The sequence below is a fragment of the Oncorhynchus tshawytscha genome, linkage group LG04, assembly GCF_018296145.1.
Source record: "Oncorhynchus tshawytscha isolate Ot180627B linkage group LG04, Otsh_v2.0, whole genome shotgun sequence".
NCBI classification, from domain to species: domain Eukaryota; kingdom Metazoa; phylum Chordata; class Actinopteri; order Salmoniformes; family Salmonidae; genus Oncorhynchus; species Oncorhynchus tshawytscha.
The window spans coordinates 8,815,465-8,841,308 of NC_056432.1; the positions used below are offsets into that span (position 1 = coordinate 8,815,465).

General features: G+C 42.3%; 1 protein-coding gene across 2 annotated transcripts in view; it reads left to right on the top strand.

The window, feature by feature from the left end:
* Positions 1-135: 135 nt before the first annotated feature.
* spef2 (sperm flagellar 2) overlaps positions 136-25,844 on the top strand; it is a 47,831-nt gene continuing 22,122 nt past the window's right edge. For both annotated transcript variants that reach the window (XM_042320276.1, XM_042320277.1), the window contains exons 1-16: positions 136-377; positions 953-1,055; positions 1,144-1,396; positions 1,959-2,129; positions 5,187-5,327; positions 8,540-8,622; positions 8,848-9,055; positions 9,444-9,632; positions 12,157-12,344; positions 13,622-13,790; positions 14,534-14,753; positions 15,536-15,618; positions 15,827-15,917; positions 16,653-16,702; positions 19,557-19,660; positions 19,789-20,039. In XM_042320276.1, coding sequence (XP_042176210.1) covers positions 320-377; positions 953-1,055; positions 1,144-1,396; positions 1,959-2,129; positions 5,187-5,327; positions 8,540-8,622; positions 8,848-9,055; positions 9,444-9,632; positions 12,157-12,344; positions 13,622-13,790; positions 14,534-14,753; positions 15,536-15,618; positions 15,827-15,917; positions 16,653-16,702; positions 19,557-19,660; positions 19,789-20,039 — 2,362 coding nt within the window. In that variant the 5' untranslated portion in view covers positions 136-319. The remainder of the gene's footprint in view (positions 378-952; positions 1,056-1,143; positions 1,397-1,958; positions 2,130-5,186; positions 5,328-8,539; positions 8,623-8,847; positions 9,056-9,443; positions 9,633-12,156; positions 12,345-13,621; positions 13,791-14,533; positions 14,754-15,535; positions 15,619-15,826; positions 15,918-16,652; positions 16,703-19,556; positions 19,661-19,788; positions 20,040-25,844) is intronic.

Consider the following 25,844-nt stretch of genomic DNA (forward strand, 5'->3'; position numbering starts at 1 on the left):
CATGGCTACATATTGCTATTAGTGCAATCAATCACTACAGGGCAGCTTTAAACAGGCAAAAAAAAAAAAAAAATTGTGAACAAAACAATGATTACTCAAGGAGCTGCTGATTTCAGTGCCAAGCACAACCCACCAGAGAGGCAGGCCCTGCTTGCTTTCCCCAAACCACACTTTTAGTTGGTATATATCACTAAGGCAACGGCACACCTTGTGGTTGTTGTCAATTTCCCCCCCCTTAGCTAGCCAGAACCATTTAAGAGCTATCATGTAGTTTAATACTAATAATATTTAGTTTTACAACAATAACGAAAAGGTCAAAATGTCGGATATATTATGCAGGTGGCTTAACGTAGAGCTCCGGCTATCAAAAACTGTTGGTAAGTGTGAACAGCTAACGTTAGCTACTGTAGCTAGGTAATGTATTAACTGTAAACTAACAACTTATCAAGCCAGCCTGTAGACAATTATATTTTGATAACGATGAGTCCAACTTGTGGTTTTTATTGTGCGTTTTGTGTATTGTGTTGTGTCGTATTTATAGTTAGCAAACATTTTAAAAAGAATTAAAGCCATAACGTTAGTCTGCAATATTTCCTGCTGTTCAATAGTGATACATTAAAAGGGCAATCTGGGATAAACGTACTTTTAAATGAATTTTATATATATATATAAATATATATAGTCATTGATTCTTGAAGAATATAACGTTAAGAAATGCATCGTGAGCATAGTTCAACAGTCTTACCCCATCAAAAGAACAAATATAAGCTTATTTTACTCTTTTGTTTTAACGCAGGGTATTGACATTGCAATATGTGACTTTAATAAGCTAGTTTGTTTGTTAGCTTTTTTTCCTTCTCATCTCAAAATCAAGTGTAGCTATAGGAGTTCCAGTTGTTGGTAGCCTACTGCCTAGGGTGGCCCTAAATGTTACACTCTTGTCTTTTTGCAGACCCCAGGTCCATCTCTAAGGATTTTGCAAATGGCTATCTTATTGGAGAGGTCCTGCATAAATATCAACTGCAGGGGGATTTTGACCTGTTCTTAAAGAGCAAGTAAGTTCATCAGTTGATATTTCTTTAATCAACAATGTTCCAATATCTTATTATTTTGCCTAGGTTACAAAACAATTGTCTCTCCTAGCACTGCAAACTCAAAGCTGAATAACTTCACACTCATGGAACCCACATTGCAACTGCTCGGAGTTTCCTTGGACCTGAGCATGGCCCAAGCTGTGATGCGGGAGCAGCACGGTGCAGCCACACGGCTGCTTTATCAGCTCTTCATACTGCTGCAGAAGAAGAGAAAAGCCGGCCTGACAGGCACAGCTATGGAGGCTATGCAGCCAGCTGCCACAGCTTTTCTCCACCGTGTTGAGAATGACATCTACTCTGAGGTAAGTGGAATAAGGCTCCCTCACGTCTGCTTCATTCGTTTGTTGTCGCCTGGGTGGTTTAGCGTTGTAAGTTTATTTTTTATTAAACCTTTATTTTGACAGGTTTATATGAAGTTATACAGAGACTAGGGTCTCTTTTTCAGATTAGTCCTGCATCAATACATGAAACATACATACAAAATTACAAAACATTAAGAAAAACAGACACATTTATCAACATAGAGGTCTCTAATTGTTTTTCTGAACTGTCCAAGGATGAACAGAACATCTCATTTCAGAGATCTCTGTGAGTTGTTCCACATAAAGGGTGCAAAAAAATGTGATTTGATATGAAAACTAAGAGCAGCTTTATCCAATTCTGTGGAGACCGAAGGGGCCACCAGCGTTATCCAAACCTGTGACCAGGTTTGCCTACAGTACACGTTTGCCAGTGTCGACATGGCTTTGAATCTGACCCACTGCCTTTGTGACAGATACTGTCTATATTTTCCACAATCTCTCCTTTGACCAATAAGAATACGTTTTTTAATTTTTAAAATTTTATCTGTCTTTATTATCCCAGCGCCTGAGGACAGTCGTCAAGAGAGAGGCTGATCTGAAACTCCAAAAAATCGCTCTGAAGTACGAAATCAAAGGTCGAGAGATATATGACAAGTCTGTCATGGCCCACTTTGTGGAGGAGCAGAGACGGCAGAAAGTGCAGGAAGAGATGAGACTCCAGGACATTGAAAAGGTATCAGAAAGAATCCGTGTTCACACTACATTTAGTCCTGGGCTACCAGCCTCCTAACCCTAACCCTGGGCTAACAGCCTCCTAATCCTGGGCTAACAGCCTCCTAATCCTGGGCTAACAGCCTCCTAACCCTGGGCTAACAGCCTCCTAATCCTGACAGCCTCCTATCCCTAATCCTAACAGCCTCCTAACCCTAATCCTAACAGCCTCCTAACCCTAATCCTAACAGCCTCCTAACCCTAATCCTAACAGCCTCCTTAGCCCTGGGCTAACAGCCTCCTAACCTTAATCCTAACAGCCTCCTAACCCTAATCCTAACAGCCTCCTAACCCTAATCCTAACAGCCTCCTAACCTTAATCCTAACAGCCTCCTAACCCTGGGCTAACAGCCTCCTAACCCTAATCCTAACAGCCTCCTAACCCTGGGCTAACAGCCTCCTAACCTTAATCCTAACAGCCTCCTAACCCTGGGCTAACAGCCTCCTAACCCTGGGCTAACAGCCTCCTAACCCTAATCCTAACAGCCTCCTAACCCTGGGCTAACAGCCTCCTAACCCTGGGCTAACAGCCTCCTAACCTTAATCCTAACAGTCTCCTAACCCTGGGCTAACAGCCTCCTAACCAGTGATGTGTATAAACCCAGGATGACGGGGCGCTGTATTATAGCGCAGTCATCTTGGTACTCCTCCGTTTTTAAAAAAGATTTGGGAATCTATAGAAATGCATTTATTAATGTTTACATTTGTTTTTGACACTTGTATTCTATTACAGACACCTTAATGCATACTTTTACATTATATTATGTGAGCTAAACATAAAAATGAAAATATATATATATTTTTTAAATCCTTAAAGTATTTTTTTTTTAGAGCCTATTAATGTTACTACCCCACTAACAACAAAATACTCAAATATAACATATACAGTGCCTTGCAAAAGTATTCACCCCCCTTGGCATTTTTCCTATTTTGTTGCATTACAACCTGTAATTTAAATATATTTTTATTTGGATTTCATGTAATGGACATACACAAAATAGTCCAAATTAGTGAAGTGAAATGAAAAAAATTACTTAAAGTAACTTAAAAAATAAATAAATGGAAAAGTGGTGTGTGCATATGTATTCCCCCCTTTGCTATGAAGCCCCTAAATAAGATCTGGTGGAAACAATAACCTTCATAAGTTACATAATTAGTTCACCTGTGTTCAATCTAAGTGTCACATGACCTGTCACATGATCTCAGTAAATATACACCTGTTCTGAAAGGCCCCAGAGTCTGCAACACCACTAAGCGAGGGGCACTACGAAGACTAAGGAGCTCTCCAAACAGGTCAGGGACAAAGTTGTGGAGAAGTACAGATCAGGGTTGGGTTATAAAAAAATAACCAAAACTTTGAACATCCCACGGAGCACCATTAAATCCATTATTAAAAAATAGAAAGAATATGGCACCACAACAAACCTGCCAAGAGATGGCCGCCCACCAAAACTCACGGCCAGGCAAGGAGGGAGTTAATCTGAGAGGCAACAAAGAGACCAAAGATAACTCTGAAGGAGCTGCAAATCTCCACAGCGGAGATTGGAGTATCTGTCCATAGGACCATTTTAATCCGAACACTCCACAGAGCTGGGCTTTACGAAAGAGTGGCCAGAAAAAAAGCTATTGCTTAAAGAAAAAAATAAGCAAACACGCTTGGTGTTCGCCAAAAGGCATGTGGGAGACTCCCCAAACATATGGAAGAAGGTACTCTGGTCAGATGAGACTAAAATTGAGCTTTTTGGCCATCAAGGAAAACACTATGTCTGGCGCAAACGCAACACCTCTCATCAACCCGAGAACACCATCCCTACAGTGAAGCATGGTGGTGGCAGCACCATGCTGTGGGGATGTTTCACATCGGCAGGGACTGGGAAACTGGTCAGAATTGAAGGAATGGTGGATGGCGCTAAATACAGGGAAATTCTTGAGGGAAACCTGCTTCAGTCTGCCAGAGATTTAAGGCTGGGACGGAGGTTCACCTTCCAGCAGGCCAATGACCCTAAGCATACTGCTAAAGCAACACTTGAATGGTTTAAGGGGAAACATTTAAATGTATTGGAATGGCCTAGTCAAAGCCCAGACCTCAATCCAATTGAGAATCTGTGGTATGACTTAAAGATTGCTGTACACCAGCGGAACCCATCCAACTTGAAGGAGCTGGAGCAGTTTAGCCTTGAAGAATGGGCAAAAAATCCCAGTGGCTAGATATGCCAAACTTATAGAGACAAACCCCAAGAGACTTGCAGCTGTAATTGCTGCAACAGGTGGCTCTACAAAGTATTGACTTTGGAGGGGTGAATAGTTATGCACGCTCAAGTTTTCTTTTTTTTGTCTTATTTCTTGTTTGTTTCACAATAAAAAATATTTTGCATCTTCAAAGTGGTAGGCATGTTGTGTAAATCAAATGATACAACAAACCCCCCAAAAAACCTATTTTAATTCCAGGTTGTAAGGCGTTCGCAAGCCACTGTATAATAATACATATAATAATACTGAAACACTGTAGAATTACATTAATTTCTATGGAGGACTGCTCCTACTGGGGATTTCCAATATGGCCGACCGATGGCTTCAAAGCCTCTGAATGGACAATACATAGCATAAGCAATCCAGGGTTTATATACATTATTGCTCCTAACCCTAACAGCCTCCTTAGCCCTGGACTAAGAGAGATTGTAGCCCAGAGCTAAGCTAATGTTCACATTTGCACAGTGGGACAGCACAAAACTTAGGCCAGGGCTACCTGGCCCTGCTCCGGAGCAGGATTAGAGGCAACCTTTTTGGGCTAGCCAATCACAGACTTCCATTGTTGCATTGCGGGGCTTGTTGTGGACAATGAAAAGACTGAAGGAAAAGCTGCTCCTGTCCAATGTCTAACAGTGCTTACTGCATACTGAACTGCTCTGGTCACATACATATAGTGAAGTGAATGAATTATGTGAGACGTTTAGCTACTCAATGTGGATGCCTAGCTAGTATGCATATGAACTACATTGACATAATATTGTCGTTGCAGCACCGACACGCACGCAGAAAGCAGCATGAGATGATGACTCGAATTCAGACCGCCGTCATCCAAATTCCCAAACCCCCGCCCAACCGGACATTGAAGGCCCTGGAAAAACAACAACAGAACCGGAAGAAGCAGGAGGCTCAGGTGAAAGAAGAATGTCTATATTGTAAAGTGTCAGGCTATGTAAAAAGGGGTTGGAGTGTAAGGCAATGAGAGGATACAAGACAGTAGGTGGGACAGATAATATAATGTATTATACACGCCAGGGTGAGGTTTCCCCTAACTACAGATCTCGGATCAGCTTCCCCTCCCCAAACCATTAGTGGGGAAAATGCTAAACTGACCCAAGATTAGCGTCTAGGGGTAACTTCACCCTACCTCCACTATGTTTGGGCTTCAGTGGGGTAGCTTCAGCCCGTTCAGTAGACCGCACTAGGGCCAGGTGACGGGCCAGATCTGCGGAGCCGCGGGAACCCCATGTAATACTCTCCAAAGCCTTGTTGTTTCTGTCATTGTTTTAAGCAACAGTTGAGCTAGCTATCAAGAGACAACGGCCAAAAAAATAGAGAAAGTCGAGAATTGAAAATTACGGATTTAAAAATCAGCAATGTATCAACACAAAAGTCGAGCCCAAAAGAGGAAGGCCAAAAATGAGAAAGCAAAGGAGGTATCAACATTTGTTAAATTAGATTCCTTTTTCGATGCAGTTCAAGTGCAGCCATTGCTAGCACAAGCAATGTAGCGGGACCAGAAGAGGATGTAGGTTTATCATCGCCAGCAGCAGCTTTTAGCGGGTCAAGTGAGCCAAGGCCAGGCTGTTCCATCGTGCCAGAAGAAGCAACAGAGGAGGATGCATGCTGTCAAGTATCGGCGGATACGACCCAGACAATCCAGGCTGGACAAGCTATCCCCTGGGGAGGAAGAGGAACGGGGCGAGGCTAGAATCGTGGCGTCTTGTGTTATTATCTCAAGCTAGATTGCGCGTATTGTGAGCCTTGCTGCTATTTGTTCGGAGATCGGAGTTCCCTATTCTTATCTGATGTGTGAGTGAATGGGGTGAGAGATTGGCGCCATCTAACATCCAAAACAGCATGTTATGAGACATCCCAGAATCACATGGGTGACTGTTTGGTATATGAGCAATGGAAGCGCAATGGCACTATTGACGCAGAAATGAAAAGAGGCGTGCGTAACGCAGCACATTTCTGGCGACAGGTGTTGGAGCGCATAGTTAATGTTACTCTCATCATGTAATTTGGCGTTCAGAGGGCACCGTGAAAAGTTGGGGCAGGCCAACAGTGGGATTTTTCTCAGTATAATTGAACATTTTACGACCCAGTTCTTAAATAACTTTTGGGACTTCCCGCAGGATCCGTTAACTATCTCAGTCCTGAAATCCAAAATGAGCTGATTTATATTTTAGCCGAGCGAGTGAAGTGTGACATTCAGGGAGAGATGCAGGAAGCCCCATTTAATATATATATATATATGATTATGGACACCACACCGGATGTATCCACAGTAGACCAGTTAAGCCAAGTTAATTGCTATGTGAGAGTTATAAGCGATGCAAATAATGTCGCCACAGATCTGACCGACAGTCGTTTTGGGGATTTCTGGAGACTGCTGACACATCAGCAGCTGAGCTTCAACACAAAATCCTGGGCAGCATAGAGGATAATGGGCTGGATTTTTCAAAATGTCGTGGGCAGGGGTATGATGGAGCTGCTAACATGTGCGGGGTCTATTCGGGTGTGCAGGCCAGAATATCCGGAAAAAGAGCCGCTTGCTGTTTATATGCATTGCGCAGCGCACCATCTTAACCGGGCTCTCAACGACACTGTCAAAAATGTGCCAGAGATTAAACAGTTTTACAATACTGTTGAACTGTTATACACCTTCTTCGGGCATAGCATAAAGAGATGGTCAATGTCGAGTGGTATATTTTAATTTTGCATCAGAAAAAGAAAATGTAACTCTGAAACGACTGTGTCCCATTCGCTGGTCATCTAGATAGGAGTCCCTTGTCACCCTGAGATACAGATATGTGGACATAATGAAGGCCCTCACCAAGATTGTGCTTTTAAGTGATAAGGACGACGACGTGGATGATGCAGCAGCACGGAAAAATATAATATTATTATAATTTTTTAAAATCGTTCTGCAGACTTAGGTTTTAGAAAATGGGAACGTCGTCTCCAAAATGCTCCGTATCCCAACAGGATTTTGAGAAGGCCAAAGTCACTGCCGACAAAATGGGGAGGCACAGAACGCATTTGAAGACACTCGGAGAAGGAAGGCGAGGTGTCATTTTGACGAGCTATGCGAGGACGAGCGACTGTCTGATGGGGAGAGTAGTTTTAGAGTTAACATCTTTAATGCAAACCTTGACATCGTTATTCACCAGCTGTCAAACAGATTTAAAAGTCTGCGGGCAACATCGAGTCTGTTTGACTCCATCCATCCCACTACCCTGGCCAACGCAGATGATGATGCGCTCTGCGAGACCGCTAACCGGCTGACTGAACATTACAGCAAAGATATATCAGCTAGCTTTCCTGGCCAATTACTCTCTTTCAGGGCCTGTTTTAAGAAGGAAATAGCAAAGCACACTACAATGGGAGACCTGGCCAAGATGCTCATTGTGGATTACAATTCAGTCACTGCTACATTTGGGGAAGTAGTTACATACATGCTGATTTTTATGACGGCCTATAACTGTAGCCAGTGCCGAGCGTTGGAAATAATTTGCAAATAAATTCATTAAAAATCCTACAATGTGATTTTCTGGATTTTTTTCTCATTTTGTCTGTAATAGTTGAAGTGTACCTATGATGAAAATTACAGGCCTCTCTCATCTTTTTAAGTGGGAGAACTTGCACAATTGGTGGCTGACTAAATACTTTTTTTGCCCCACTGTATTTATGTTTTATAATATAGGCTATTGTCTATTATTTGAAGATAAAATATGGTGTTTTTTTGACCACTTTATGCTTTCCATGGTGCTGATGGACTTATACGGGTTAATTTCTGACCGCCATCCATGGTGCTGAATGTATTGGCTATATTGCTTCTCTGGTAACAGCTTCAAATTCGCCCTTAGATTAGGTTCTGCTCTGCTGTTACAATGCTTAGTCATATTAACACACAGTCTTACCAACAAAATTATTAAAATTGTAAGGGAAATATGGGTGGTGATAGGGGCCTGTCATTTTTTTGGGGCACTCGGGCCCATCATGATTAAGCTAGGCAACTGGTTTTGCTTCACATCATACCACTCCGCTGTGGATCATTTCCATAGAACGTCACAGGCCCTTTTTGACATGACCAATCTCTCCATTGTGGTTTCCTTACAGAAGGTTCACATGGAAATCGCCCAGTTTGAGAAGAACAGGAAGAAGTTGTCACCTGCTGGCGGCTTTGGCACCTCTTCTTTGAGGTACGTGTTGGAAAAATCCCAACCACAAATCTTCCCAAATATTTCCCCTAAAAAATGAGTATCAACTGTTTCAGAGTAGGGGTGCTGATCTAGGATCAGGCTCCTCCTTTCCATTTGCTTGTATTCATTATGATCTAAAAGGCAAAGCTGATCCTAGATCATCACTCCTACTCTAAGAAGCTTGATATATGCGGCCCTTGGACTTACCATCCATCCTCTCCACAGTGCCCAGCACATGTCCGCTTTCCACAGTGAGGCCCCCAGAAGCCATGGCTCCCAGTTGCAGAGGCCTGAGGAGCTGGCTCAGGCCAACAGCGAGTATATCCAGAAAATCCGCCAGAGGCTGGAGGAGGATGCAACAGCTCGTCAGCAGAGGGAGAAACGCCGCCGTCACGTCCTAGTGGAACAATTGAAAGCCCACGAGGCCCAAGAGGTGAGCAGCAACCCACAGACAGTGTATGACCTCTCATACTACATGACTATGATGTTATTAATGATGATCCATGTTCAGCACTAGTAACCAGTCACATAGTCATTTGTGAACAGGTGTAAAAACCTACACATGGCAATTCAGCTAAGACTTCGGTAGCTACTTCCACGATTATAAACAAATAAAAATGTCAATTTAGACCTGTTCAATCCTCCCGTTTTGTGTCGTTGTGTCGCTCCGTGGTGATGTTTACCCTAGGTACAGATCTAGGATCAGTTTCCCCTCCCCCCAATCCTAACCTTAACCACTAGTGGGGAAATTAAAAACAGACCCAAGATCAGCGTCTAGAGCCAACTTCACCCTACACAAATGGTGTCATTTTGTGGTGCAGGAGGCCCTTCGAGAGGAGCAGCTGGTGGAGCGTCTGACCCGTCAGTCCCAGCTGGAGAGACGCCTGGCCGTCCAGCTCATGCAGCTCCGCCAGCAGAAGGATGTTCTCCGACAGAACCGAGTGTTCCGCGAGAGACAGTACCAAGAGCAACGGCTGAGGGATTTCCAAGAGGCCTTGGAGAGGGAGGCGGTGAGATCCATGTAGTCCATCGCTCCATAGGATGGACCATAGATAGACTATAGACCATAGATATATGGACCATAGATAGACTATAGATGGACCATGGGTGGACCATAGATAGACTATAGACCATAGATAGACTATAGATGGACCATGGGTGGACCATAGATAGACTATAGACCATAGATATATAGACCATAGATAGACTATATACCATAGATATATAGACCATAGATATATAGACCATAGATAGACTATAGACCATAGATAGACTATAGATGGACCATGGGTGGACCATAGATAGACTATAGACCATAGATATATAGACCATAGATAGACTATAGATGGACCATGGGTGGACCATAGATAGACTATAGACCAGTGTTTCCCACACTTTGTCCTTGGGACCCCAAGGGGTGCAAGTTTCTTTTTTGCCCTAACATTACACATGATTAGTTGATTATTTGAATCAGCCGTGTATTGCTAGGACAGAAACTAAACCGTGCACGCCTTGGAGTCCAGAGGATAGACCATAGATAGACCATAGATAGACCATAGATAGACCATAGGTAGACCATGGATAGACCATAGATAGACTGTAGACCATAGATAGGCCATAGACCATAGATAAACCATAGATGGACCATAGATTGGCCATAGACCATATATCATAGACCATAGACAAACCATAGATAGGCCAAAGATGAATGGACCATAGACCATAGATAGACCATAGATAGACCATAGATAGACCATAGATAAACCATAGATAGACCATAGATAGGCCAGAGACCACAGATAGATCATAGACCATAGACAAACCATAGATAGACTATGAATGGACCATAGACCACAGATAGATCATAGACCACAGATAAACCACAGATAGACCATAGATCATAGACCATAGATAGGCCATAGACCACAGATGGAGCATAGTCCATACATGGACCGTAGACCATAGATGGACCATAGACCATAGATGGACCCTAGACCATAGATGGACCGTAGACCATAGATGGACCCTAGACCATAGATGGACCGTAGACCATAGATGGACCGTAGACCATAGATGGACCATAGACCATAGATGGACCGTAGACCATAGATGGACCATGGACAATAGATGGACCGTAAATACACCATAGATAGACCGTAGACGGACCATAGACCATAGATGGACTGTAAATACACCATAGATAGACCATAGACGGACCATAGACCATAGATGGACTGTAAATACACCATAGATGGACCATAGATGGACCGTAGACCATAGATGGACCGTAGACCATAGATGGATCATAGACCATAGATGGACCGTAGACCATAGATGGACCGTAGACCATAGATAGACCATAGACGGACCATAGACCATAGATGGACTGTAAATACACCATAGATAGACCATAGACGGACCATAGACCATAGATGGACTGTAAATACACCATAGATGGACCATAGATGGACCGTAGACCATAGATGGACCGTAGACCATAGATGGACCGTAGACCATAGATGGATCATAGACCATAGATGGACCGTAGACCATAGATGGACCGTAGACCATAGATGGACCGTAGACCATAGATGGACCATGGACCATAGACCATAGATGGACCATAAACCATAGATGGACCGTTAATACACCATAGATGGATCACAGACCATAGATGGATCACAGACCATAGATGGATCATAGACCATAGATGGATCATAGACCATAGATGGATCATAGACCATAGATGGACCGTAGACCATAGATGGACCATAGACCATAGATGGACCATAGACCATAGTGTGACCGTAAATAGACCATAGATGGATCATAGACCATAGATAAACCATAGATAGGCCATAGATAGACCATAGATAAACCATAGGCCATAGATAGACCATAGATAAACCATAGACCATAGATGGACCATAGACCATAGACCATAGATGGACTATAGACCACAGATGGACCATAGACAGACAAATAGACCATAGACGGTCTGCTTGAACAATGCCCTGCTTTAGTCAATCATCAGCAGCCAACATGTCAGAAGAAGTTGTGTGCAGGATTTCCCCTTCAGTGAGACCCTGCCCTCGGCAAGTACAGGAAGTATTGCACCTGCACATTGTACATATATACCTAGAATCAGCATGGAAAGTAATGCCTCATCTAGTTTAGCTACGTAGTTGTTCAAAATTGTAATGATGTTATTATTAACAAACAAAAGGTTTGCATTAGTTTCATGTACAGCCATGCTTCAAAAGAAATACAGTGTAAAGCCAAGTATAGTTTTGGGTGCCTTCAGGAGAATATGACTTTATTTTCGATTTCTTAGTGTAACTAACAATATGTTTTTGGAGTGGCTGGATTCTGGTCACCAGGGGGGGATTGAACTAAGGTCCTTACTATCCGATAACGGTAGGGGTTAAGGTTAGGGTTTAGGTTAGGACGTCCCAAGGATCCCGAAATAGCACTAACTATTAAACTAAAAGCTGATGTGAGGTTTGACCTTTGACCTGCCACTGGTGTAACCAGGCTCTAGCACGCCAGGCCAGTTTGGATCACGCCGAGGACACTCGGAAGGAGATTGAGGTACATGACAGGATAGCGACGGAGCGCGCCCAGGCTCGCTACAGGAAGCACTCTGACAGCTGCAGAGAAATACTGGAGCAGATAGTGGACCTGGCCACGAAAGCTGGAGAGTACCGCCTCCTCACTGGAAAGTAGGTGCCACCCTTTGAGAGTGTTATTCATTTCTACAAATTCAACGTTTTTTTTTTTTTTTGGTTTTTATGTCATTGACATTTCGAGCTATTGAAATGTTTGAATATTGTCCCATGTACATTATGTAATTTACTGATGTCCCAAACTAGCCCCGTACGGATAACCAAAGTCAAACGAAATTGACCATGGTCAGTGTGATGGGCGTTACAATCTGGTCACGTGCAACTGTGCTCCGAATTGATTATGGCTTGAGTGCTGCCAGATGTGGGCATGTGGGCAGGATTGAAATAAACCCAATCCAAGGAAAACTGTTACGTACTCTTCAATACGTGACATACCCTTTTGTCTTAATAATCTCGCAGATCTCGGTTCTGGACGAGACTGACTTAATGATCCAAAATTATCCTATTTACTCTTTGTAGACAATTTTGACTGTATAATAAATGTTTCTGACTCCCATCGATGCCACATGGGCTGTTTTCAACCAGATTCAGTCACTCTTTAGAGTTTCATGACGTTCTGTTCAAATGTTTGATAGAATCTGAAAGACAAGGGTGTTTGTCATTTGTTTGAATTATAAAATAATGAAAGTGAAAAGGCTGCTATATCCATTTAATATACTAAAAGCACTCACAATATCATAAGCCAGCTATAGATTTTGAGGAGCTAAGACAATCTAAGAGTGTTAACCCCCGTAGAAATGAACAATGTGTCAGAATGTGAGTATTTCACCACTCACTGGGCACACACTGGTTGAATCAACGTTGTTTCCACGTCATTTCAATGAAATGACGTGGAACCAACATGGAATAGACGTATATGCCAAGTGGGAAGTTGTGTTTACTCATACCGTTATAGCTTTGCTTGTGCAAAATCGTTAGGTTCGCACAAGGCACGACATGACGGAATCATGTATTTTTTTTGCTTCTCAAATGACTTGACCAACAAAATCAAATAAAGAAAACAACCTAAAATTCTGTCTCATTCTTCTCGTGAAAGTTTTAGTGTAACTTGTTCACTTGTAGTGGTTCGAACAACAACAATTAGAATGTACTTGGAGGGAAGAGAATTAGAAATGATATGTAAAGGCAAAGCAGTAGACAAGGGTGGGAGAGCAACCTTTCTGTTTTGGGACCCTTTTAAAAAAAAATGTATCTTCAAGACCTTAATCGTTAATTCAGTAGAGTGATACTCCAGCAGGACCGACACAGTATTCTGACGGCCTCATTCTAGATGCAACACAGCTGTGAGTGTACTTTGCTACTCTGTCCTGCAGTCTTATCCCTGGGAAGTTGATGCGGGAATGGAAGGAGCTCATGTTTTGCGGGAAGCCCCTGTATGACAGTGGCAGTCTGGAGGAGCTACCTGCCGACCCCACCCCAGAGCAGTTCATTGAGGTTGAGAAACAGGAGATCCTTAACAACCAGGACTATGATGAGTATATGGTGAGTCCATTAGTGTGAGGTCATGCCCAAGAAATTCTGTTTGGAATTGTCCAAGACATTCTGTTAGGAATTGTCCAAGACATTTTGTTAGGAATTGTCCAAGACATTCTGTTAGGAATTGTCCAAGACATTCTGTTAGGAATTGTCCAAGACATTCTGTTAGGAATTGTCCAAGACATTCTGTTAGGAATTGTCCAAGACATTCTGTTAGGAATTGTCCAAGACATTCTGTTAGGAATTGTCCAAGACATTCTGTTAGGAATTGTCCAAGACATTCTGTTAGGAATTGTCCAAGACATTCTGTTAGGAATTGTCCAAGACATTCTGTTAGGAATTGTCCAAGACATTCTGTTAGGAATTGTCCAAGACATTTTGTTAGGAATTGTCCAAGACATTTTGTTAGGAATTGTCCAAGACATTTTGTTAGGAATTGTCCAAGACATTCTGTTAGGAATTGTCCAAGACATTCTGTTAGGAATTGTCCAAGAAATTCTGTTCAGTGTGTAACTGGAATTCAGTGGTTCTCAAATTGTCTTGAAATGGTGTCGCAAGTCAAGAATAGGACTTCACTGATATGTTGAATTTCACAATGGTGCAGGTTTATAGCCTGGTCCCAGATCTGTTTGTGTTTTCATGATAATTCCTTGTATTCCTGGTACCCAGGCTAGCAGGTTCAGCGTTATTGTGTTGGCAGTAATCCCAGTGTCTTTAGGTGTGTTCTATGTGTTGATTCTATGTGTTAGAGCATGACTGGTGAGTGGACCTGGCCAGAGGAGGGGGAGACCAAGCCCCCCCCATCCAACAACAATATCCTGGGACATGTGGTGCTCCGCCTGCAGACTATTGTGAACCCCCCCAAACCAGACACCCTTCCTCCCTTCTTTCCTCGGTTCACACTGAAAGCCTGTGTGCTAGGGAAGCTTTTTTCCGGGAAGACCACATGCTTAACCAGGATTGCCAAAGGTATCCCTCCAACCATATGATGCAGTATCACTCAGTATCGTGCAGTATTGTGCATTACCATGCTACTTCATTTCTTGCAAAAGATTAGGTAACAGATTAGGTGTTGTCGTGTGTCTTGCCTCGTGAGAGTCGCCTATGTTCTTTGGCTAAAACAACCATAGAATAACATACAGGTAACTGCCAAAATCAAGCAAACACTAAATGAGGGATACAAACTGTATTGAAAGCTGGAGCTTCCACACAGGTTTCTGAGTTAATTAAGCAGATAACTTCCCATCATGCTAAAATACTGACCAGGTGAATCCAGGTGAAAGCTATGATCACTTATTGATGTCACTTGTTAAATCCACTTCAATCTGAATAGATGAAGAAGGGGAGACAGGTTCAAGAAGGAATTTTAAGCCTTGAGACAATTGAGAAATGGATTGTGTATGTGTGCCATTCAGAGGGTGAATGGGCTAGACAAAATATTTAAGTGCCTTTGAACAGGATATGGTAGTAGGTGCCAGGCGCACCGGTTTGTGTGAGGAACTGCAACGTTGCTGGGTTTTTCCACACTCAACAGTTTCACGCTTTCGACACCTTGTAGAGTCCATGCCCCGACAGACTGAGGCTGTTCCGAGGGCAAAAGGGGGGCTGTGCAACTCTATATTAGGAATTTGTTCTTATTAATGTTTTGTACAGTCAGTGTAGGTATACAGTATATATGAATAATATATATATATATATGAAAATAGGATCTCTCTGCAAACCACCATCTATTCTCTCATCTTCTAACCCAGTCCATCACATCCACATCCTGTCAGCTAATGTTCTGATCCAGGAGGCCCTGGCTGCACATCAGCTTGGAAAGCTTGGACGTGAGGTCAGAAAACCGTTTTTTTTTTTTTTATGTAAAAAAAATTATAATAATCTAAATCGTGTCTGAAAGGTTTTGAAGTGAAGTGAATTGGAATAACACCTATATAAAACGGTCATAAGAATGGATGAATGACAGCTGTATGCAGTTTTATATTCCATTTTTTAAATCTGTATTTAATTAAAAAACATGAACCTTTTTAATACTGTATAAGAGCCCAGAGAGCTGTGAAACATTGGCCACTAAAGACATCGACCAGGTGGAGATGGATACTCAGATGGAGGAGGAGTCGTCACAGGGTTCAGGTGAAGTTGCCCCTAGACGCTGATCTTGTGTCGGTTTTTAATTTTCCCCACTAATGGTTAAGGTGACGATTGGGCGAGGGCAAGCTGATTCTAGATCTGTACGTAGGGGAAACATCACGCCAGAGCGCAATATTAGGAGAATCAGCAGCACATGCTTAAGCCAATGAGAAATGTAACTTGTGATTTCCAGGTGGCGCAGTTGTCTAGGGCACTGCATCGCAGTGCCACCAGAGACTCAGTGTTCGCGCCCAGGCTCTGTCGCAGCCGGCCGCGACTGGGAGGTCCGTGGAGCGACGCACAATTGGCCTAGCGTCGTCCGGGTTAGGGAGGGTTTGGCCAGTAGGAATATCCTTGTCTCATCGCGCACCAGCGACTCCTGTGACGGGCCGGGCACAGTGCACGCTGACCAGGTCGCTAGGTGTACGGTGTTTCCTCCGACACATTGGTGCGGCTGGCTTCCGGGTTGGATGCGCGCTGTAAGAAGCAGTGCGGCTTGGTTGGGTTGTGTTTCGGAGGAGGCATGACTTTCGACCTTCGTCTCTCCCGAGCCCGTACGGGAGTTGTAGCGATGAGACAAGATAGCAACTAACAATTGGATCCCACGAAATTGGGGAGAAAAAGGGGGTAAAATAAAAAAATAAAGAAACTTGTGATTTCCAGGTGTTTTCTTACTTCATCCTGAATTACCTGTCTGTAAACAATCGTTTTGTCTGATTTGGTCTTATTGTTTGGTAGGCCCACTCGCTCAGGAGCCTCAGCAGCAAGGAGCCAAGAAAAAACCCAAGGCAAGTACAGAACGTATTTTAACATGACCATGTATCTCTTATACCTACACACTGACATACAGTGTATTCAGGAAGTATTCAGACCCCTTGACTTTTTCCACATTTTGTTATGTTACAGCCTTATTCTAAAATGGATAAACAAATCATCATCGCCATCAAGCTACATGCAATAACCCATAATGACAAAGTAAAAACAGTTTTATTTGAAAATGTTTTAAATAAAAAAATGAAATATAACATTTACATAAATATTCAGACCTTTTACGCAGTACTTTGTTGAAGCACCTTTGGCAGCGATTACAGACTCAAGTTTTCTTGGGTATGATGCTATAAGCTTGGCACACCTGTATTTGGGGAGTTTCTCCCATTCTTCTCTGCAGATCCTCTCAAGCTCTGTCAGGTTGGATGGGGAGAGTTGCTGCACAGCTATTTTCAGGTCTCTCCAGAGATGTTCGATCGGGTTCAAGTCCGGGCTCTGGCTGGGCCATTCAAGGACATTCAGAAACTTATCCCGAAGCCACTCCTGCGTTGTGTTGGCTCTTTGCTTAGGGTCGTTGTCCTGTTGGAAGGTGAACCTTCGCCCCAGTCTGAGGTCCTGAGCGCTCTGGAGCAGGTTTATCATCAAGGATCTGTCTGTACTTTGCTCCGTTCATCTTTCCCTCGATCCTGACTAGTCTCCCAGTCCCAGCCACTGCAAAACATCCCCACAGCATGATGCTGCCACCAAAATGCTTCACTGTAGGGATGGTGCCAGGTTTCCTCCAGTGACACTTGGCATTCAAGCCAAAGAGTTCAATCTTGGTTTCATCAGACCAGATCATTTTGCTCTGACATGCACTGTCAACTGTGGGATATTATAAAGACCGGTGTGTGCCTTTCCAAATCATGTCCAATCAATTGAATTTACCACAGGTGGACTCCAATCAAGTTGTAGAAACATCTCAAGGATCATCAATGGAAACAGGATGCAGCTGAGCTCAATTTCAAGTCCCATAATAAAGACTCTGAATACTTATGTAAATAAGGTATTTCTGTTTTTTATTTGTAATAACTTTGCAAACATTTCTAAACCTGTTTTTCTTTGTCATTATGGGTTATTGTGTGTAGATTGATTTTTTTTTTTTAAATTAAACATTTTTTTTAATCCATTTTAGAATACGGCTGTAAGGTAACAAAATGTGAAAAAAGTCAAGCGGTCTGAATACTTTTCACTGTAGGTGCATAGGTGTTCTATTTTAGCAGTACGGCCCGAGGAGGTTTGGTATATGGCCAATATACCACGGCTAAGGGCTGTTCTTAGGCACGATGCAACATAATCAGAACAGTAAAAATAAATGTTTTGTCAACCAGTTTATATTTATACCTAATACTGTATATACAGTACCAGTCAAAAGTTTGGACATACCTACTCATTCCAGGATTTTTCTTGTTTTTTTTACTGTTTTCTACGTAATAGAATAATAGTGAAGACATCAAACTCACAGTGCCATCCGTTTTGTCACCAAGCCCCATATACTACCCACCATTGCGACCTGTACGCTCTCGATGGGTGGCCCTCGCTTCATATTCGTTGCCAAACCCACTGGCTCCAGATCATCTTTAAGTCTTTGCTAGGTAAAGCCCTGCCTTATCTCAGCTCACTGGTCACCATAACAACACCCACCCGTAGCTACCACTCCAGCAGGTATATTTCACTGGTCATCCCCAAAGGCAATTCCTCCTTTGACTGCCTTTCCTTACAGCTCTCTGCTGCCAATGACTGGAATGAACTTCAAAAATCACTGAAGCTGGAGACTTATCTCCCTCACTAACTTTAAGCACCAGCTGTCAGAGCAGCTCACAGATCACTGCACCTGTACATAGCCCATCTGTAAATAGCCCATCCATCTATCTCATCCCCATACTGTTATTTATTTAATTTGCACCCCAGTATCTCTACCTGCACACTCCTCTTCTATCACTCCAGTGTTTAATTGCTATGTTGTAGTTATTTCACCACTGTGGCCTATTTATTGCCTTACCTCTCTTATCCTACCTCATTTGTACACACTGTATATAGACTTTTTCTATTGTATTATTGACTGCATGTTTGTTTAATCCGTTGGTGTACCTCTGTGTTGTTGTTTGTGTCGCACTGCTTTGCTTTATCTTGGCCAGGTCGCAGTTATGAAATGAGAACTTGTTCTCAACTAGCCTACCTGGTTAAATAAAGATGAAATAAAAATATATAAATAAAAAAACTATGAAATAACACATGTGGATTCATGTAGTAATCAAAAAAGTGTTAAACAAATCAAAATATATTTTATATTTCAGATTCTTCAAAGTAGCCACCCTTTGCCTTGATGACAGCTTTGCACACTCTTAAATATATTTTGATTTGTTTAACATTTTTTGGGTTACTACATGATTCCGTATGTGTTATTTAATTTTGATGTCTTCACTATTATTCTACAATGTAGAAAATAGTTTTAAAAAATAAAGAAAAATCCTTGAATGAGTAGGTGTGTCCAAACTTTTGACTGGTACTGGGGCGGCAGGGTAGCCTAGTGGTTAGAGCGTTGGACTAGTAACCGAAAGGTAACTGAAAGTAACTGAAATCCCTGAGCTGACAAGGTACAAATCTGTCGTTCTGCCCCTGAACAGGCAGTTAACCCACTGTTCCTAGACCAGTTAACCCACTGTTCCTAGACCAGTTAACCCACTGTTCCTAGACCAGTTAACCCACTGTTCCTAGACCAGTTAACCCACTGTTCCTAGACCAGTTAACCCACTGTTCCTAGGCCGTCATTGAAAATAAGAATTTGTAAGAATGAGAACTTGTATTCGGAATAACAAAGAACATCCTTCCCAGCTCTCTGTGAGGGCCCAGCATGGAGCAGCAGTGGAAAAGTTTCTCAGAAAAGGGAGATCCGTCCCAGACGAGCTCCTTGTGGACATTGCAGTCGAAGCTATCAGGTTTAAACACAAACAAAATCCTATTCTGTTCTTTAGAAGCAATAAATCGAATTGAATGCTACGTTTAAAGGAATAGCCCTTTCGTGTTGAATGTGTATTGACTGTAATCTCTTTACTCTTTACCCCAGGGCAATCCCAGCAGACTCCGGCTGGATTCTGGACGGCTTCCCGGTCGATCTGACCCAGGCCAAGCTTCTGGAGAAGGCCCTGGGGGGCTCGGACACTGGGAAGGAGAGGAAGAGAAGGAACAAGCGGTCCAACCTGTCTGTGGATAGCAACGCGCCTAAGGAGCCCCCTCCTCCCTCTCCTGTGCTGGACCTAGCTCTGCTGCTTGACGTGTCTGATGACCACGTTTTGGACAGGGCGGCCAAGCAGGCCTGTGAGTTTCATAGCCCCGGTCCCAGATCTGTTTGTGTTGTCTTACCAACTCCTATGGTCATTGTCACGCAGCGTTACCTCGACCATAGGGGTCAGCATGACAACACAAACAGTAGTAGGTATCCAGGCTGTATGTTTCAAGTTTTCACGTCTATTCACCACAACAGTACAGGATACAACAGGTGTATAAACAGTACAGGATACAACAGGTGTATAACAGTACAGGATACAACTGGAGTATAACAGTACAGGATACAACAGGATACAACAGGTGTATAACAGTACAGGATACAACAGGTGTATAACAGGTGTATAACAGTACAGGATACAACAGGATACAACAGGTGTATAACAGTACAGGATACAACAGGTGTATAACAGGTGTATAACAGTACAGGATAACAACAGGATACAACAGGTGTATAACAGTACAGGATACAACAGGTGTATAACAGTACAGGATACAACAGGTGTATAACAGTACAGGATACAACAGGTGTATAACAGTACAGGATACAACAGGTGTATAACAGTACAGGATACAACAGGTGTATAACAGTACAGGATACAACAGGTGTATAACAGTACAGGATACAACAGGTGTATAACAGTACAGGATACAACAGGTGTATAACAGTACAGGATACAACAGGTGTATAACAGTACAGGATACAACAGGTGTATAACAGTACAGGATACAACAGGTGTATAACAGTACAGGATACAACAGGTGTATAACAGTACAGGATACAACAGGTGTATAACAGTACAGGATACAACAGGTGTATAACAGTACAGGATACAACAGGTGTATAACAGTACAGGATACAACAGGTGTATAACAGTACAGGATACAACAGGTGTATAACAGGTGTATAACAGTACAGGATACAACAGGTGTATAACAGTACAGGATACAACAGGTGTATAACAGGTGTCTAACAGTACAGGATACAACAGGTGTATAACAGTACAGGATACAACAGGTGTATAACAGTACAGGATACAACAGGTGTATAACAGTACAGGATACAACAGGTGTATAACAGTACAGGATACAACAGGTGTAGAACAGGTGTATAACAGTACAGGATACAACAGGTGTAGAACAGTACAGGATACAACAGGTGTAGAACAGGTGTATAACAGTACAGGATACAACAGGTGTATAACAGTACAGGATACAACAGGTGTATAACAGTACAGGATACAACAGGTGTATAACAGGTGTATAACAGTACAGGATACAACAGGTGTATAACAGTACAGGATACAACAGGTGTATAACAGTACAGGATACAACAGGATACAACAGGTGTATAACAGTACAGGATACAACAGGTGTATAACAGTACAGGATACAACAGGTGTATAACAGTACAGGATACAACAGGATACAACAGGTGTATAACAGTACAGGATACAACAGGTGTATAACAGTACAGGATACAACAGGTGTATAACAGTACAGGATACAACAGGTGTCTAACAGTACAGGATACAACAGGTGTATAACAGTACAGGATACAACAGGTGTCTAACAGTACAGGATACAACAGGTGTATAACAGTACAGGATACAACAGGTGTATAACAGTACAGGATACAACAGGTGTATAACAGTACAGTTAAATGTTTACCTTGGGATCTCTTTCCCAACAATACAGTGATAATAATACAATAATAATAATACAGATAATAATAATATAGATAATAGTAATATAGATAGTAATAATATAGATAATAGTAATAATATAGATAATAGTAATAATATAGATAATAGTAATAATATAGATAATAGTAATATAGATAGTAATAATATAGATAATAGTAATATAGATAGTAATAATATAGATAATAGTAATATAGATAGTAATAATATAGATAATAGTAATATAGATAGTAATAATATAGATAATAGTAATATAGATAGTAATAATATAGATAATAGTAATATAGATAGTAATAATATAGATAATAGTAATAATATAGATAATAGTAATAATATAGACAATAATATATTTTTTATAAAGTCAGAACACACTGAACAAAAATCTAAACGCATGTGTTTGTCCCATGTTTCATGAGCTGAAAAAAAAAGTCACAGCCATTTTCCATACGCACAAAAAGCTTATTAAAATGTTGTATACAAATTTGTTTACATCCTTGTCATTTTTCCTTTTCTAAGCTAATGAATCCACCTGACAGGTGTGGCATATCAAGCAGCTGATTAAACAGCAGGATCATTACACAGGTGCACCTTGTGCTGGGGATAATAAAGGCCAATCTAAAATGTTCAGCCCAGGACCTCCACATATGACTTCTTCATCTGCAGGATCGTCTGAGACCAGCCACCCGGACAGCTGATGAAATTGTGGGTTTGCACAACCAAAACATTTCTGCAATAGCGGTCAGAAACCGTCTCAGGGAAGCTCATTTGCGTGCTCATCGTCCTCACCAGCGTCTTGACCTGAATGCAGTTGGGCGTCGTAACCGACTTCAGCGGTTTCATCTGTACCGGGCAGATTGCAGACAGCGTGTATGGTGTCTTGTGGGCGAGCGGTTTGCTGATGTCAGTGTTGTGAACAGAGTGCCCCATGGTGGCGATGGGGTTATGGTATGAGCAGGCATAAACTAAGAACAATGAACACAATTGCATTTTATCGATGGAAATTTGAATGCACAGAGATTCCATGACGAGATCCTGAGGCCCATTGTCATGCCATTCATCCACCGCCATCACCTCATGTTTCAGCATGATAATGAATGGCCCCATGTCGCAAGGATCTGTACACAATTCCTGGAAGCAGAAAATGGCCCAGTTCTTCCATGGTCTGCATACTCACCAGACATGTCACCCATTGAGCATGTTTGGGATGCTCTGAATCGACATGTATGACAGCGTGTTCCAGTTCGTGCCAATATCCAGCAACTTCGCACAGCCAAGAGGGGTTTGACAACATTCCACAGGCCACAATCAACAGCTTGATCAACTCTATGCGAAGATGTGTCACACGCATGAAGAAAATGGTGGTCACACCAGATACTGACTGGTTTTCTGATACACGCCCCTACCTTTTTTTAAGGTATCTGTGACCAACAGATGCATATCTGTATTCCCAGTCATGTGAAACCCATAGATTAGGGCCTCATTTATTTATTTCAATTGATTGATTTGCTTATATGAACTGTAACTCAGTAAAATCTTTGAAATTGTTGCATGTTGCGTTTATATTTTTGTTCAGTGTCCATCTAAACATGAGTAATAGTGACCAGTAGCAGGATAAGTAGATAGATACTAATGGTAATAAATACATGTAAACAGGAGCAATCGAAACTAGTAGCAGGATAAATAGATTAATGGTAATGGCAATCAATAATCAATGGACAGCAGTTTAAAGGAGTAACACATTGAATCAATAATCATTTTAGCAGCAGCGTAGGTTGTGTCTGAGTGGGTAGAGACCTGGGGATGGACATAGGGTCAGTATGGGAGAGGTCTGTGGGAGAGGGAGAGCACTAGTTGTTAGCCATTTAACATTCTTATGTTCAGGGCATTGAAGCTGTTGAGGAGTCTGTTTTGCTGTTTGGGAGTCTGTTGGTCTGAGCCTTGATGCACCGGTACCGCCTGCTGGACGTGAGCATGGAGAACAGTCCATGTCTTGGGTGGCTGTAGTCCTTGGCCTTTTTTCAGTCCTTTCTCAGACACCGCCTGGCATGTATTCAGACCACCTTTGGCTTTTTACACATTTTGTTGCTTTACAGCTTTGTTCTAAAATTGATTAAAAAGAATCCCTTATAAATCTACACACAATACCCCATAATGACATCACAATACCCCATAATGACATCACAATACCATATAATGACTCACAATACCCAATCATGACAAAGCGAACAAACAGGTTATTAGGAAAAAAATAGCACAAAAAAACAGATATCTTTACACAAGTATTCAGACCCTTTGCTATGAGACTCGATATTGAACTCAGGTGAAACCTGTTTCCATTGATCATCCTTGAGCTGTTTCTACAACTTGATTGGAGTCCACCTCTGGTAAACTCAATTGATTGGACATAAATTGGAAAGGCACACACCTGTCTATTTAAGGTCCCACAGTTGACAGTGTATGTCAAAGCAAAAACCAAGCCATGAGGTCAAAGGAATTGCCCGTAGCGCTCCGGGACACAATTGGGTTTGAGGCACAGATCTGGGGAAGGGTACCAAAATGTTTCTGCAGCATTGAAGGTCCCCAAGAACACAGTGGCGTCCATCATTCTTAAATGGAAGAAGTTTGGAACCACCATAACTCTTCCTAGAGCTGGCCGTCCGACCAAACTGAGTAATCAGGGGAGAAGGCCCTTCGTCAGGGAGTTGACCAAGAACCCAATGGTCACTCAGACAGAGCTCCAGAGTTCCTCTGGAGATAGGAGAACCTTAGAAGGACAACCACATCTGCAGCACTTAGGCCTTTATGGTAGAGTGGCCAAACGGAAGCCACTCCTCAGTAAAAGGCACATAACAGCCCGCTTGTAGTTTTCCAAAAGGCACCTGAAGGACTCTCAGACCATGAGAAACAAGATTATCTGGTCTGATGAAACCAAGATTGAACTCTTTGGCCTGAATGCCAAGCATCATGTCTGGAGGAAACCTGGCACCATCCCTACAGTGAAACATGGTGGTGGAAGCATCATGCTGTGGGGATGTTTTTCAGAGGCGGGGACTGGGATGCTAGTTAGGATTGAGGGTAAGATGAACGGAGCAAAGTACAGAGAGATCCTTGATGAACACCTGCTCCAGAGCGCACAGGACATCAGACTGGGGCGAAGGTTCACTTTCCAACAGGACAATGACCCTAAGCAGAATGACAAAACTCCCCAAATATACAGTGCCTTGCGAAAGTATTCGGCCCCCTTGAACTTTGCGACCTTTTGCCACATTTCAGGCTTCAAACATAAAGATATAAAACTGTATGTTTTTGTGAAGAATCAACAACAAGTGGGACACAATCATGAAGTGGAACGACATTTATTGGATATTTCAAACTTTTTTAACAAATCAAAAACTGAAAAATTGGGCGTGCAAAATTATTCAGCCCCTTCACTTTCAGTGCAGAAAACTCTCTCCAGAAGTTCAGTGAGGATCTCTGAATGATCCAATGTTGACCTAAATGACTAATGATGATAAATACAATCCACCTGTGTGTAATCAAGTCTCCCTATAAATGCACCTGCACTGTGATAGTCTCAGAGGTCCGTTAAAAGCGCAGAGAGCATCATGAAGAACAAAGAACACACCAGGCAGGTCCGAGATACTGTTGTGAAGAAGTTTAAAGCCGGATTTGGATACAAAAAGATTTCCCAAGCTTTAAACATCCCAAGGAGCACTGTGCAAGCGATAGTATTGAAATGGAAGGAGTATCAGACCACTGCAAATCTACCAAGACCTGGCCGTCCCTCTAAACTTTCAGCTCATACAAGGAGAAGACTGATCAGAGATGCAACCAAGAGGCCCATGATCACTCTGGATGAACTGCAGAGATCTACAGCTGAGGTGGGAGACTCTGTCCATAGGGCAACAATCAGTCGTATATTGCACAAATCTGGCCTTTATGGAAGAGTGGCAAGAAGAAAGACATTTCTTAAAGATATCCATAAAAAGTGTCGTTTAAAGTTTGCCACAAGCCACCTGGGAGACACACCAAACATGTGGAAGATGGTGCTCTGGTCAGATGAAACCAAAACTGAACTTTTTGGCAACAATGCAAAACGTTATGTTTGGCGTAAAAGCAACACAGCACATCACCC